General features: G+C 35.3%; 4 protein-coding genes across 4 annotated transcripts; 2 read left to right on the top strand and 2 right to left on the bottom strand.

The window, feature by feature from the left end:
* Positions 1-4: 4 nt before the first annotated feature.
* On the bottom strand, positions 5-4,529 carry AR401 (S-adenosyl-L-methionine-dependent methyltransferases superfamily protein). Its single transcript, XM_012999043.2, has 7 exons — positions 4,143-4,529; positions 3,657-3,782; positions 2,937-3,125; positions 1,892-1,988; positions 876-979; positions 582-633; positions 5-415 (listed from the first exon to the last, which is right to left on the bottom strand). Exons 1-7 carry the CDS (start codon positions 4,358-4,360, stop codon positions 188-190), a joined length of 1,014 nt encoding a protein of 337 aa, XP_012854497.2. The 5' UTR covers positions 4,361-4,529; the 3' UTR covers positions 5-187.
* Positions 4,530-5,971: 1,442 nt separating this feature from the next.
* Positions 5,972-6,797, bottom strand: LOC105975976 (uncharacterized). The gene has a single exon (XM_013001247.2). The coding sequence runs from the start codon at positions 6,705-6,707 to the stop codon at positions 6,204-6,206; it is 504 nt and encodes a 167-aa protein (XP_012856701.2). The 5' UTR covers positions 6,708-6,797; the 3' UTR covers positions 5,972-6,203.
* Positions 6,798-9,774: 2,977 nt separating this feature from the next.
* Positions 9,775-12,510, top strand: LOC105975987 (loganic acid O-methyltransferase). The gene is made up of 3 exons (XM_013001259.2): positions 9,775-9,984; positions 10,553-11,242; positions 11,949-12,510. Exons 1-3 carry the CDS (start codon positions 9,829-9,831, stop codon positions 12,285-12,287), a joined length of 1,185 nt encoding a protein of 394 aa, XP_012856713.2. The 5' UTR covers positions 9,775-9,828; the 3' UTR covers positions 12,288-12,510.
* A 568-nt stretch (positions 12,511-13,078) lies between these two features.
* Positions 13,079-14,756, top strand: LOC105974006 (cell wall integrity/stress response component). The gene is made up of 5 exons (XM_012999052.2): positions 13,079-13,318; positions 13,760-13,878; positions 14,086-14,143; positions 14,233-14,310; positions 14,473-14,756. The coding sequence occupies exons 1-5, from the start codon at positions 13,159-13,161 to the stop codon at positions 14,664-14,666; spliced, it is 609 nt and encodes a 202-aa protein (XP_012854506.2). The 5' UTR covers positions 13,079-13,158; the 3' UTR covers positions 14,667-14,756.
* Positions 14,757-14,870: the final 114 nt, after the last annotated feature.

Here is a 14,870-nt window from a genome sequence, read left to right on the forward strand (position 1 = left end):
AATCTAGGCACAACCAAAGACCACGTTGAATATACACAGAAACATGTCCATTTGTCTCTACTAAACAAAACGAACAAGTTGTGTCAATTCACCGAAATCAATTCCAGGCGTAAGTTGATACAAACTCTCAAGAATGACACACTAACTTTTAGAAAGGAAAAAAAAAAACCAATATCTGATATAAAAATCAGTTTCTTAAAAATGCCACTGTGGCAACACGGGACCCAACTGATCCTCCAAACATAAGAGTTGGATACGAGCGAATGTGGTCAATGTACTGGAATGTGGTATCTCTGCCCCCAGCATCTTGGTCAACGGCATTCTCTTGTTCTTGAGAGGAACTTTTTCTCCTTTGATTGAACGACTCGACCTCTTGTATCAGTTCATCCTTTGTACTATTGCATGATGTAATAACCTTAAATACGCCAATAAGAAAATAAGTGGATTAAAGACAATAAATAATGCATTTTATAGACAATAACACGGAAATAGAATGCAAAGTTTCAGATGGGAAGAAATTCTAAAAGCCAATTTGGAAAAATAATCACATAAAAGAATTTAAACCAAGTACAGATGCTCACCAGTAATCCACCAGAAGCCACAAGCCCTGAAATGGAGTCCCAATACATTATCCTGAAACAAAAGATGCGTATTATCAAAAGGTCGTGTCGATTCATTGGCAAGTCAAAACACTTGAACATGAAATTTCTATAGGTTCAGTCAGCTTTAGGGAGTAGGTACAAGTTAAAAAATATTTAACTTGTTAATTTAGAGCCAGAAAGGATATTTTAACTGCATGGTACTATTACAACCCTATGTAATAAAATGCACCACATGATGAGTGTCCCGAGAATATAAGATGCTATAGGTTTTACCTTTTGATAGGACCATCGGGGTGCAGACCGATTGCATCTAGTGTCCCCTTATCTGTCACAAGCTGAAACTTCCTGTCCAGTTTTGTGTCGAGAGCATCATCAACCTGAAAAATGAAATTCGGTCCAGCAGAAAAAGGTCAACTTAGACAAAAAGTTGATGTAAAATTTTATCAAAATCACAAATAAATAACAAGGGCTAAAAAGTATTTGCATTTATGCAGGAATTGTTGAGTAGACATCTACTAAAGAGAGAGGGTAATGAGCTTGCAACTAAGTCCCTGGGATGACTGGAATGGTAGCAGATCCTGATAAACTACTAACATGTGAATTTATATTGCATACTGCTCCTTAACACTGAAATATGGGTCATCCTTATTCATATATCCGTGCCCAGATAAGAATATCCCGTTCCTTATTAGTGTTAGATAAGTCAACTTGAGACTTCACTATCAAATTTGCACTATATTTACATTGTCATACAAACCAATTATACCCACACATAAAGTCAGGAGCTCACGACTACGTACTAGCCCGTACATTTTTTATTATTATTATTCTCTTAGGGGGTAATTGATCATCAGGTGCAATTGATTAAAATTCTTCCTCATAAACAGAGATTCTTAGTATAGCAATTAAATACATCGGAGAATACAAAGTCTGTAAAGTAAGTGTTAGAGAAGGTAAATGACGCAAATGAACATATCCGATAAAAGATATTCTGGCTCTTGATGATAACTGATCATTAAGATCCTAAAAGATGATAATATTCCATATAAAAGAATTCGTAATTCGTATGGCTTATCCAATGTACAGATTTCTAAGCCTGAATAAACTTTCAGTATTAATTATGCATAACATAAATCTCCACAAGTAAACTGACAGTAGCTGAAAAGGGACAAACTGCATCGTCAAACAAATACTTCACTTCTCAGATATTGTGATACAAGTATAATAATCAACAAATATTAATCGCACCAGCAGAAAAGAACATGGACATAAAGAATTAGGAAACGTACAAGGAACTTAATATTAGAGAATCCATCACGATCAGCAAGCTTTCGAGCTAGGTCAATAGCTCCTTCACTGTAATCACTTCCAGTAAGGTCTGAGAATCTATATGCACAAACACCACAAGTAGTTAGAAGTCAGGTTCAAACTTCTGGAAATTCAGCCAGTGGCAATTGCAAAAATATGATATCATCATTCAACATTTTCGGTGTATGTCGAATCACACTTATGTGCATCAGGAACAATGGTTAGAAAAGAAAAAAAAAACATGAACATTTCATTTCTTAGTGGCTAATGAACAATATTCCAAGAATTTGATTTTTGAAGAGGCAACACTCAGTTAAGTGACCATTTTGCAAAAAAACACATAAAGTTATTGACGCAATTCTGCAAGCAGAATTCATAGTTTCCAAACCACTACCTCAAAGAAATGAACTTAAAGCAAAATTGTTATATCAATGGAGGCATAACTGCTTAAGTATCCAAGCTCATGAACTAGTTTCCTCAGGAAAACAAATTGTGATGTCCAAGGGTAAATATCGTTGAACAAAAATATATTTTCTAATATGCATGTGTAGTTTTTAGGACTTTGGGGGTTTTTAGGACAGGGTCATCTGGTAACTAATGAGACCCTAATTGATTTTAAACCCTCACTAAATGCCATCTGTACAAGCTAAAGCTATTTGTTCTGAACTTTCTCCAGTAATGGCAAACTTGAATTACTGTGAAGGTAATATACTGTATCATAGTGTATCCCACACTATGGTTTCTAGGACAAAATGCATGTCATCTTTAGTTGCTGATAATATATGTTTACAAGATCTTCAAATGTTACAAGTATTCGGAAAAAAAAGCTGACTATATGGTATCGCTTACGACAATAAAATCTGGGGTGTCGCTATGCATAGAAACTTAATGATCCTACATATGCATATGCAATAGCTTACGAGGATGGTTGGCAAAAGGAATACCACCTTGATAAAAAGAACTAATATAATTGAAATAATGCAAAAAAGAGATGATGCAACAACTGGAAGTATCTGAAGTGTGTACCCTTGCTTACTGAGCTCCTGAAGAAGCAAACCATTACCGGTCCCAACATCAAGAACACTCCAGCCAGAGAGGTCTTTTTCAGGCTGGCCAGCAGGCAAACAATTTGTGCCTGGTGAGTGATGCTGAGAAATTTCAAGGCATAAATTTTTGGTCCATGAGGCAACATTTTCCATCACATTTGATCCAAACCTACAAAATAGGCAAGTCTTGTAAAATGAACTTTAGCTCTGCCCTTCTTATTTAAGGCAAATGTTTGCCCCACGTAGGCGGCAAGAAGAAAAGATGAGAAGTTCAACGCAATGTATTTCCATTCTTTTCTTCATCCTTATTGCGTCTTGACAGTATATAAGTTGCTTCTTGACTGGCTTAACATGAACTTTTGGACAATAAAGTATGAATCTTGAATCTCAGTTCCTGAAATCCTAGGATTTTACAATTATTTACTACCCACTACCTAGTTAAATCCTAGTAGAATCCTAATCCAAAACAAGTGAAGCCTAAGTAAAGCCAAGCCATTTTCAGCCCTCCGCTAAATATTTTCTTCTATTCAAATAACAAGAGAACTTTTGAAATTTGAGGAAGGCTGAACCCTAGCACAAACAGGGAACAATAACAACCAAGGACTAATCCAATCATGAAGAAACACCAATAACTCATGTTTTATTAATGTTGAGAAATATTTATTTGTGTCGGTACATACTTTATTTATGTTAGACTTACCAAACTTCCCCGGTATGGCCGTGTTCCCGGAAATTTGTCAATTCGTCTGCATATGCAGCATCCCAATAGCTCTGGAAGCCCAACATTGACGAAACTGTATCAGCATCTGGCTCCTCTTTGTCAGAACTGCTTAGCATACATTAAAATTCAGGTCTCTACACTACATAAATAAGACTTCCCATACCACACATCTGATTCCTGGTAAATTTTATTAATTATCTTCTCCAAATCAAATTAACAACTATAATTCTGTACAAGTGATCCTGATTAGCATTCCGCCATATTAGTATCAAAACCTAACGATAAACTCGTTTATTCACAACACAATAGGGGGGAAAAATTAGAGAAAATAAAAAAAACGAAAATATACATAATGTAGGAAGAAAAACGAAGCCACTTCGCTGAAAATGGAGCCAATTGATCACGAAAGGGAACAAAAAGCTGTAACTGTACATCTCAACCGAAACGAGAGAGGTGATCACTGACCTGTAGTCAGAGGCGGCACGGTACACGGCGGAAGATAGGGCTTCGGAAGCGTCAGCTTGACGCTGCTCGTCGTCGAGAGTGCTGCCGTAGTCGCTCTTGATGGACCAGGAGTCTGCGGCGATGGAGCGATCATCATCGGAGATCAGATCCACGGCGGCCACCTGCCGCGTGACCTGCGAAACGTCGGAATCCTCCGCCGGTAACCTGATTCCCGCCATTTTCAACCGGAGACAACTGTAGAGAGAGAAAGAGAAACCCTAAAAAGATGAGTTTGGGGGAAAATGGGGGTTTGAGGACTGAGAAAGAGTAATGGGGTAGCTGACAGAGACTGGGGGTGCGAAGAAATCAGATGTACTACGTTTTCAGCGTGTCACCACGTCGGATGACGAGGGTGCATTTGGTAATTCCACATAGCTTTATCTTTTTAATTCGACATTTCTTTTGTGTTCATTAAATTTTGGATTAATTACGAAAAAACACCCTAAACTTGGGATAAATTAAGAAAAAAAAAAACCCAATCTATCCGTAATTACCACAGTCCCCCGACGTATATTTCCATCTTACGTCAACCTCCTTACGCTGCGATTTTCACAAAAAAAAATTTAATCCTAGGGAATATTAATTATACAAAAATTGTTGATTCTGCTCATACATGCGTGACATTTTTTGTATGCTACTTTTGAACGACAAAATTACCCTAACGGGGCCTTTACACGGAATATTTATTCTTCATAAATAACATATTTATATTTTTTTAATATTACCATTACCCCTTGAGGGTGATTTTTTTCTGTAAAAAGTAGAAAAAAAAATGTCACGTTTGCAAGGATTCCGTAGAATAAGTATTTATTGGAGAATATTCCATAGAATAAGGATTCCGTAAAAAAATCACACCGTAAGAAAGTCTGTGTATGACAAAAACAAAGGTCAAGATAATTTTGGTAATTATAGATAGTTAGTTGATGTAAATTTTTGCAATTTAATCTAGAGTTACAAGTTTTCATAATTTGCCCTTACTTTTTTTTGGTGAGCGGCGTGTAGTTTCAAATTACATCAAATTAATCCTAGTATGATGTATATCTTGTCAATCTTGATTTTATTTTTTGTTGTTGTTTTTAACTACAAAACTTAAATAGTATGGCCGGACCTTCATTTAATGACCTAATTATAATAGCGATTGCCAATTGAGCCGAGTTTACCCCAAGTTCGATGGGTCGAGTAAATTTTACTTGAATGTACAGCCTAGCTAGTTATTTGTGAGCTTTGTTGAGTATCATTGAGCCATTATATTAAGCACAAAAGGTTTATAAGTCGAATTGGAGCTCGTTATCGCTCAACCCGAATATTAAGTCGGGTTAGATAAGCAATTCAAATAATTATTAAATTTAGAGCCTGTTTGGCTAAGCTTATAGTTGACAAAATATTAGTAAGGGATCGAACTTCAATCATCTATTGAACATTTTTGCAAACTAATTCTACTAAAAGTTTTAAATATAATTATACAAATGCATTAGAAATGTTTTAAATATTTTCATAAAAAGAATAATTTTTATACTATCATTAAAATTAAATATTTAAAAAAAATTAGTTAATTTTATCACAGTCCATTGATTTGATAATCCCTTGATTGAAAAAATCCGATGGTACGTGAGTTTGTGCATTTAATCATTAAATCATGATTTTTCGGTTTGAGACGATCAAAATTCGGCTCACATCGCCTGATTGCCGCAAGCCCATAATTTTAAAATTGAGTAAAAAAAATACTTTCCAAACATTTGACATAGCACGCATGATTAAACAAAATAACTTATCATGCATAAACCACAATCTAAACAAATAATCCATTCATTTATCCAAACACAAACAAATATTTCTAACCCTGTTTTCTATACAAATCTGTTAACCCTGTTTTTTTTTTAATTATCTACACCATCACATTAAATAATAGAATAAAAATAAGCCAAACAATATATATATATAGTCTCTCTTTGCTTAAACTTTGAAAGAGCAAACTTAAAAAAATAAAATAAATAAATAAATCACCAAATTAAATTTTAATAATTATCTGAGAGAGACTGGCTCTTCAACTATAGTCTCCAGCAATGGTTTCTTAGACCTGCACATAGACAATCTATGCTTGAAATCCGGCGTCGAAAACTCTTCAATATCATCCAAGTTCAGCTTCGGCAGCACCACCTCCGCCTCCCCGCCGCCGCTCTCCGGCGAGACCCTCACGCGTCCGACGGAGGCCGCCCTTTTGGCCGCCAAGAACAAAACACCCATGTCCGTGGCCGTCACCGCCGAGTTCAGGCGGTTCATCGGGAAAAACACGTAAACGTTGCCGATTTCGAGGTCTTCGTCGGCGCTCAGGGCGGCGAATCTTTTCCCAATCTGCAGAGACTTGGTGTTGACGAGGAAAGAACCCGGGGTCTCAAGCATGAGCTCCGCGGCTTTCGTGGGCTCGTGAACTCGCCGGACTTCGCCGGATGGGAAAATGACCTTTGTGCCCCTGCTCGAGCCCTTGCCCGCCGGCCCCGACAAGGTGCATGAGACGTAATTTCCCATCAAAGAATTGTTTTTTCAAAGAGGAAATGAGGAAAGTGTGCAGGAAATCTATAATGGTTGTGGTTTTTTTTTGGAGGAATGGAAAATGTACGTGGAGTATATAAAGGGTTTGGAGGAAAAAGTCAAAGTCAAATGGTTGTGAGTTGAGTATATATATATATATATATATATATATATATATATATATATATATATATATATAATGTTTGTGTGTGTATGTATATTATATATATATATTATAATTAGCCAGTTGTATGTATTGAAATTTTGAATATTCAAGAGATGAAATGAGAATAATTCTTTTGAGAAGGGGCTGCGTGGATGACCCTTTCATATTGTATCATCAATTTTTTTTATTTGATCTAGCACTCTATGTTTTATACACAATATACAATATACAATAAATATATATATATATATATATTGGCGAGGGGAGTTCAGGGATTTTTTACAGGGTGGGCTTGAATCAGCGCACCCGAAATTGTGTTAGGATTTTTTTGTTATAAAATAAGAACAAAAAAATTAGGGTTTTTTTTTGTATATTAATTGAAATCACGCTCTCGTACATTAAAACAAATGTATATTTCTTTTACAAAAATAAATTTGCATTTGGTAAATCACGCTCTCGAACAGTAATCTAAATGTCCATTCTTACTTTGTATTCGTATGAAGAAGATTCCAGTATATTGTATATTAACAATAAAATATATTTGAAGTATTTAAATAATAATAAAAAAAAAAAATGAAGAATCAAGATATGAAAATGGAGTGTGTTAGAGAATAATGTTGGTGGTGGTGGTGGGAAGGGGTGGGGCGGTTGAGTCCACCGCGTCCGGCAAAGTGGGGATACAACATATATAAGACAGTTGTAAGTGGAAATTGTGTGGAAAAAGACCAACTCATATATCATGGGAGGTGAGTTTCTTTTTCATTTTCTTCTAATGCGTGTGGGGCCACTCTCCCTTAGGGGGGGCCCACACCATTTTTGGTGTATTTACTCGGCATCAAGACGAAGACCGTTCATGAGAAATTGGGAGCCTTAGGCGAGTTTTAAGAATTTATAAATACATGCCCCTATTTATAATATAGGGTTAACGACACTTTGCCTCTCAAACTATTGTGCGTTCTGCACATTACCTTTAGACTAAATATTTTTTTACAACTTTTCACCTGAACCCATTAAATTGTTGCACGGTGCTTCAAATTTACAATTTTAGCTGGAGTCACTTGCACGCGCGTGGCATGTGAGGTTTTTGAGGGTAAATATGTCAATTCATTTTAAACCCCAGACGACTCTCTCTCGCGCCTATAATCAAAACTTGCCATGACCAAGATAATTCTCTAAAAAAATGAGGGAGTGTAAGATTTATTTTATTTTTATTTTTCGACACTACACATTCGTTCCATGTGCATGCGTGATCGAGTGATTTATTGTTTTTCGAGTATGCAAAAACATTATTCATTTTTCCCTAACGTACAAAGAGTCGAAACGCTACGTTTCAGGGGTGCAAAATGGAAATCAAATAAGTTTGGCTTATAGTTTTCTATTAATTAATAAAATACTTAAATCAATGATTGGTAAGTGATGTCCTATGTTCATGGCATTATGGACCACTAATTAAATTCGGTGTACTCGACTGTACAACCTTACGAAAAGCTGATTTAGTGTGTGTAATGATTAATGAATATTGGAGTACAACTCATTATTGCTTTAGGTGCACTCATTGCCAACTAAATAACGCGTACTAATCTTGTTCCCAATTGAGTGAATACAGAACTACGTCACCTACCATTACAATTTTTTTTTCTTTTTTTAGGTAAAAATCTTATAACTGTAGTTGCTTAACTTACATAACCGTTTCTTGATTGTCACAATCAAGTTTACGACTTATGGAATTACGAAAAAATCCTCATGCTGAGGCAATTACAATTATTCCTTCAAAAGTAAGAATTTTCTTACACATTCACTCTTGTGGTGTCAAATATAGTGGAATCTTTTAGATTATGTGGAATATTCTCCAGTTTACACCATTTTTACCCTGTTCGAGCTTCACATTTTGATACAAGATGATCGTAAAATGTGTCTCTTACTTGGAAATATCAGATCGTGGTGCATCAGAAAACTGCGTTTTTACACAAAACGAGTACAAACTAGAGAATATTGCACGGAATTTAAAAGATTTTGTTGAATTTGACACCATAAGAGTGGACGGACGTGTAAGAAGATTTATAGTTGATGAATAGTTATAATTACTCAAACCATGACAAGTATGTTTCGTAATTCAACCTTATCTCCGTAATTTACCCTTACTTTTATATAATATTTAGCCTTTATGGGCTTTAGCCTATTAAGCAGTGCTCGCAGATTGGGCCTTCAATGGACTAAACACGTGGGCTTATTGTTCGGGCTCTGGGCCTAAACTCACCCAAGATAAGTATTGGGAAAAAAAAAACATTACAAAATCAAAGCTTCACAATTGACAATACCATAGTAGACAAATTATCGCGAAAAAAACAAAAAATAAAAAATAAAATGCTCCCTTTGTTCCATAATATCTGTCTCTTTTGAGAATTTATTTTGTTCCATATTATCTGTCACTTTACAATTCCAATACTGCATTCATTGCTTATTTTTCAATTTTACCCTTATTAACTCTATAACACTCTTCCTGCATTAATTAATAAACAAGGGTATTTTGGTCCATCACTATCTATTTTTCTAAAATCAAGACATATTTATTGAGATTCTTAAGATTTGTGCCAAGGTGAAAAACGACATCTATTTAGGAACGGAAGGAGTAATGAGTAATGTAATGAGTAATGAGTTTAATATCACATCTCGAATTTGGTTTTTAGTCACGAGCCAATAATCCATGTAGGAATATCCAATTGTTTATGGTTATGATTTTGGACTCAAATAACCAATTATTGTACATAATTAATTACCTCTCTCAATCACTCACACAACACAAACAAAATTAATTGCATAAAGGACCACAAATCATTTGAAACAAAAATTACATATATTTCAACTAGACCTCATTATTCTTGTTTAATTAAATTGTAAATTTTCATAGCATAAAAACAGCTAACTAATTAATTATAATCAACATGCAATTTCATGATTGTAATTAGTAAGGTCTATAAAAAGCTGGACTATTATGTGTGGCGATATATACATACAGATAGATACATACAAATGGATGAAGCTTCTTGCAAATACCATATGATTGGAGGTGATGGCCCTAATAGCTATGCTCACAATTCTGTCTACCAGGTGAGCAAGTTCGATCTCGATTACACGATTAATTGACATCGCCTTACTCCGTTTGTTTGCGTTTTGATTGGTTGGAATTAGGATTTCGAATCGTCCATATATAATAATTATGTTTTTTTTTTTCCCTATTTTTCGAGCTTGTGTTTGATGAATTCATGATTTTGAATCGGTTTCAAAGTTTTTAACTAGTTTGTGAGCCGTTTGAAATATTATATATTGTTCATCAAGTGTGCGATCTAATTAAGTGAAATCGAAGTTTCAACTTATCTACAATACTTAGAGAAATACATACATAACGCGTCCATACAGACCTTATTAACCGTGATTAATTAAATAATTTCGGACCTTATTGAATATTTGATTAGTCCAACAACTTTTCGGGTCAACCCGTAATTATAGGGAAAAATGACTTTAATTTAATTTATTATGGTCCAATAGTACAATTGGACTTTCATAAAATTATTTAATTTTATCTTTGACTAATCTTAACTTAGAAACCAAACGAGCCCACAGTAAACTGTGAAGGGATTAATAGTATACTTCATTTTTTTTTTCTAATCTCATGCAGAAAGAGTTAATTGTCTCAGCAGAGGACTTGACAAACCAACTGATCAACTCCCATCTCGACACGAACAAACCTCCGTTCGATCCTCGAAACACCTTTAGAATAGCCGACCTAGGATGCTCGGTGGGCCCCAACACATTCTTCGCAGTCGAAAACATCATTAAATCCGTCGAAAACAAATACAAAAAATCCAACCGAACAACACAAAACCCTAATATTAACCACCAAACACCCGAATTCCAAGTCTTCTTCAACGACCTCGTAAACAACGATTTCAACACCCTCTTCAAAAACAACCCACTCACCTCCAAAAAGAACCACTTTATAGCGGGAGTTCCGGGCTCGTTTCATTCTCGTTTATTTCCGAAAGAAAGTATCCATTTCGCGCACTGCTCGACCGCGCTTCACTGGCTATCGAGAATACCCGAGGAGGTGAGAGAAAGTGGTTCGATGGCGTGGAATAAGGGGAGGGTCCACTATTTCGGAGCCCGGGAAGAAGTTAAAGAGGTGTATTTGGTTCGGTATAAGAAAGATATGGACGATTTTTTGAGTTTTCGGGCACGCGAGCTTGTGGATGGAGGGTTAATGGTGATGGTTGTGCTCGGTTTTCCCGACGGGGTAGTTGCTTCCGAGTCTAGTATGGGAGTGGCCTTTGGTGTACTTGGATCTTGCTTTGAGGACTTGGCCAAGATGGTGAGTATTATAAGTTTCGTACGTGGAAATTAGAAACGACGAATTTTTAAATTTCGACGATTCTGATCTGAAAATTTCAATTAGTTAAAAAAAAAAAAATCATTTTGATTGATAAAATAAATTCGATTTTTTTTTTGGATCGGAATTTGAACTCGGAGAATTCTATGGGTTTGAAAATTACATTAATGATGTTAAATTATTTGAAGTGGAAATTGGAACGAAACTCCGACCCTAAGTTCTCTTTAGGTTATGAATTGAAAATTTTCAACGTTCCCGAACTTTCATTCTGTTTTATGACTTTTTTATTTTCTAGAAAAATAAGATGATCGAAATTGGAATAATATATAGAAAGTAAAAAAATTATAGTTTCTGGAAAATTCCTATATATGTTTTTGGATGATCAAAATTTCACAGAGGAAGTTTTTGCTCGTTTATTTATCATATAGGGTTTTCCACCATTTTGAGATTACACAATGATACTTTTTGCAGTTTACTCTATGTTTTTCCTCCAAAACCTGTGTTTGTCATATTAATATTATTATATACCTATGTTTTATATCAAAATGAAAATTTTGAATTTCAGAACAAATTTATCTTAGTTTTTTAATTCATTAATTAATTTTAATTTCTGAAATTCAAAATTTTGCTTCGTTTATTTGATCCCGAAAAAGGCTAAAATCCTAAATATTTATTCTCTATAATGAAGGGAAAGATAAGTGGAGAGAAGGTGGATTCATTCAACTTGCCTTTCTATTATCCATCTCCATCGGAACTGAAGGCATTGATCGAGGCAAACGGCATGTTCGATATTGCGAGAATAGCTAAATTAGCTGCTCCGATGAGAGTGAAACCAGATCCTCAAATCGTGACCGCTCATTTGAGAGCTGTTATTGGAGAACTTATTGAGGAGCACTTTGGTAGTAATGGAATATCGATCGACGAATTGTTTAAGCTTCATTTGCAGAAAGTGACGAATAGTCCCGAATTATTCGATGAGGAGTACTGGAAAGAGACTAATTACTTTGTCTTTCTCAAACGAAAGTGATCGTTTCCCGTGTTTGTAGATCGATGTTATCTTTCAATACTTACTTGTGTATTGTAAACTCAATTCGATCATTTATAAGGTCGATTTTTTTTTTTAAATATGTTGATAATCGGGCAGAGATTTGGAGCTCGATTTCTAGTGTGCGTGTGTGTTGTGTGTATTGTAAAATATATATATATATATATATAATTTTTAAATCAAGAAACAAAAGTTCTTGCATGAATATTCATTGAAAGTAAAGTTGTGACACCCAAGCAATTAAGATGTGGTTACTAAATGATACATTTCACATGAATGAGTTACAATTTAAATTTTAGATAACTTAATACAAAATATGAGCCGATATCATTCATTCATGCGCATCTGTAGATTACAAATTCCGTGTTTCGAGTTTGCTAAATTCAGTTTCGAAAATAGTTAATTAGGTTGACTAATATATAATCAAGGCAATAAACCAAAAAAACTCAAGGATAACTAACACTTAACACCCTTGTGACAGGTTTCAGCTAGATCTGTGCATATGATTCTCTTATACTTTTAATATTGCACATGACTTCCTAGTATTTTAATAATAGCACATAACCCCTTATACTTTCAAAAATTTTCTTTTTTTTAATAAGTATGATTATTTACCAAGTAGAATATCATGTGAGGTTATGCGCTTATATTAAAAAAATACAAGGGATTCATGTGCATAAAATTCAAACTACAGACGGATTATATCATTATATTAAAAGTACAAGGGCTTCACGTGTACAAAACTCAAACCACGAGGGGTTAAGTGCTATTTCCCAAAACTAAACCAAATACTAAATTGCAGTTTCTCGGCTCTTCGCAACACGTCATCAAACCCTTACTCGAACCATCTGCAATGGCCGTCGTCCGCTGTCCGCTTGTACTTCCGCCGGAAAATACAGAGTCCGTCTTCAGCTCAGCATCATCTGTTCTCAGCCCAACACTTTCAGTTCTTTCTACTCACACTTTACCCAAGCTTAAATCCTGCAATTTCTCCATTTCTCCCAAGCTTCGAGGTAATTCCTTTTTTTTTTTTTTGTCTAAATTGATGATGTCTGCAGTTTATTTGGGGGAATTTTGAATTGAAAGTCGGTTCTTTTAATTTTTGCTTGTATATTGCACCTTCCGATTGTTTTGATTGTGATTTTTTTTTTCTTACAGTCTTCTAATTAAATCCCCCAATCTAATTGTACAGTCTCTGATTTTGCTTTCTTCTGACCATTTTTCTGGAATTTAAGTTCTGATTCTGCTATTCTCTGTAGGATGATGAATTTTTCATGTATTGGTGTTTTGTTCTTCAAGTTCGGTTATCGATTAACGAAATAGTTATTCACTACGAAAGAGTTCATATGTAGCAACTTGTGTTTCGGATACGTAGTTTATACGGATGTAGCGGTTATTTGGGTTCGGTTCCAATTTCTAAAAAGTGTGCGCCCTCGTTTCTGTTTGCCTTTCAGTGAAATGTAAGGCGCAGGAATCCGAAGTCAGACCACTTGCATATACCTTCACTGAGTACAAACATTTGCTTCTTCCAGTCATAGATCGCAATCCTTATCTATCCGAGGGTACAAAGCAGGTATTCGATTTTTCTTTTCGAGAAATCCGTCCTCATATATACGACTGCAATACATATGAAAGTGTAACCTGGGAGTATTGGTGTTCTTTGTCGTAAGTAATACATTATCTACTTTAGCACATCTGATTTTCTCGGCTTGTCCGTAATTTATGATTTTTTTTTAATTCTTTTGAGGCTACACTTGTTTGATCTAACATTTTATGGTAGGCGGTGGCAACCGTTGCTGCTTTGGCAAAGAAATACGGGGCTGAGATAACAGTTGTAGGTACGAATGATAGTGTACCGCTGTGTTTTTTCATCTTCCTATTAAAACGAAAACTAGAAATTTAAAAAAAAATATATGTTCTTCTGCAGTTATCGATGACAAGGAGAAGGATAAGTTGTCGGAACATGAGACTCAACTAGCTACTATTCGTTGGCATTTATCTGAAGGCATGTTCCTACATATATGAATAAATGATATAAATCTCTCTCTCTTTCTCTCTCTCTCTCTCACACCACACACACACACACACCGCACACCACACACACACGTACAGACACAGACGGACAGTACATAAGTTTTATAATTTGTTGTTTTGTGGGATGTTGAAGGCGGGTTTCAAGAATTCAAGATATTGGAGAGACTTGGAGAAGGAATCAAGCCAACGGCGATAATCGGAGAGGTAGCTGATGAAATGAATATGGATCTAGTTATTATGAGTATGGAGGCTGTCCATTCCAAACACGTCGATGCAAACCTATTGGCCGAGTTCATACCATGCCCTGTCTTGCTTTTGCCACTGTAATCGACATCTTGTATTCAAACTAGTCCTTAACTCTTACCAAATATGTTAGAAACACTTTCCTTTGATTATTATCTCTGAATTTCATGGACATATAACAGAAAACTGCTAGCTTCAGTTGACAGATCAAAAATAGATTGCTGTGGAGACTTCAATCCACACAAAAAAAAAAAAAAAAAAAAAAAAAAACAATTCTCACGAGTTTGA

The sequence above is a fragment of the Erythranthe guttata genome, chromosome 8, assembly GCF_056151865.1.
Source record: "Erythranthe guttata isolate IM_541 chromosome 8, IM_541, whole genome shotgun sequence".
Classification (NCBI taxonomy): domain Eukaryota; kingdom Viridiplantae; phylum Streptophyta; class Magnoliopsida; order Lamiales; family Phrymaceae; genus Erythranthe; species Erythranthe guttata.

What these genes read in the sequence shown, in the direction of transcription:
- LOC105975987 (XM_013001259.2), top strand. Translation starts at nt 9,829, where the DNA reads ATGATTGTAATTAGTAAGGTCTATAAAAAGCTGGACTATTATGTGTGG. An exon ending in CTCACAATTCTGTCTACCAG is followed by an intron (nt 9,985 to 10,552) that starts GTGAGCAAGTTC and finishes AATCTCATGCAG; the next exon opens with AAAGAGTTAATTGTCTCAGC. An exon ending in TTGAGGACTTGGCCAAGATG is followed by an intron (nt 11,243 to 11,948) that starts GTGAGTATTATA and finishes TCTATAATGAAG; the next exon opens with GGAAAGATAAGTGGAGAGAA.
- AR401 (XM_012999043.2), bottom strand. Translation starts at nt 4,360, where the DNA reads ATGGCGGGAATCAGGTTACCGGCGGAGGATTCCGACGTTTCGCAGGTC. An exon ending in TCTCTAATATTAAGTTCCTT is followed by an intron (nt 980 to 1,891) that starts GTACGTTTCCTA and finishes TTCATTTTTCAG; the next exon opens with GTTGATGATGCTCTCGACAC. An exon ending in TGGCTTCTGGTGGATTACTG is followed by an intron (nt 416 to 581) that starts GTGAGCATCTGT and finishes GGCGTATTTAAG; the next exon opens with GTTATTACATCATGCAATAG.
- LOC105975976 (XM_013001247.2), bottom strand. Translation starts at nt 6,707, where the DNA reads ATGGGAAATTACGTCTCATGCACCTTGTCGGGGCCGGCGGGCAAGGGC.
- LOC105974006 (XM_012999052.2), top strand. Translation starts at nt 13,159, where the DNA reads ATGGCCGTCGTCCGCTGTCCGCTTGTACTTCCGCCGGAAAATACAGAG. An exon ending in CATTTCTCCCAAGCTTCGAG is followed by an intron (nt 13,319 to 13,759) that starts GTAATTCCTTTT and finishes TTTGCCTTTCAG; the next exon opens with TGAAATGTAAGGCGCAGGAA. An exon ending in TCGTTGGCATTTATCTGAAG is followed by an intron (nt 14,311 to 14,472) that starts GCATGTTCCTAC and finishes GGGATGTTGAAG; the next exon opens with GCGGGTTTCAAGAATTCAAG.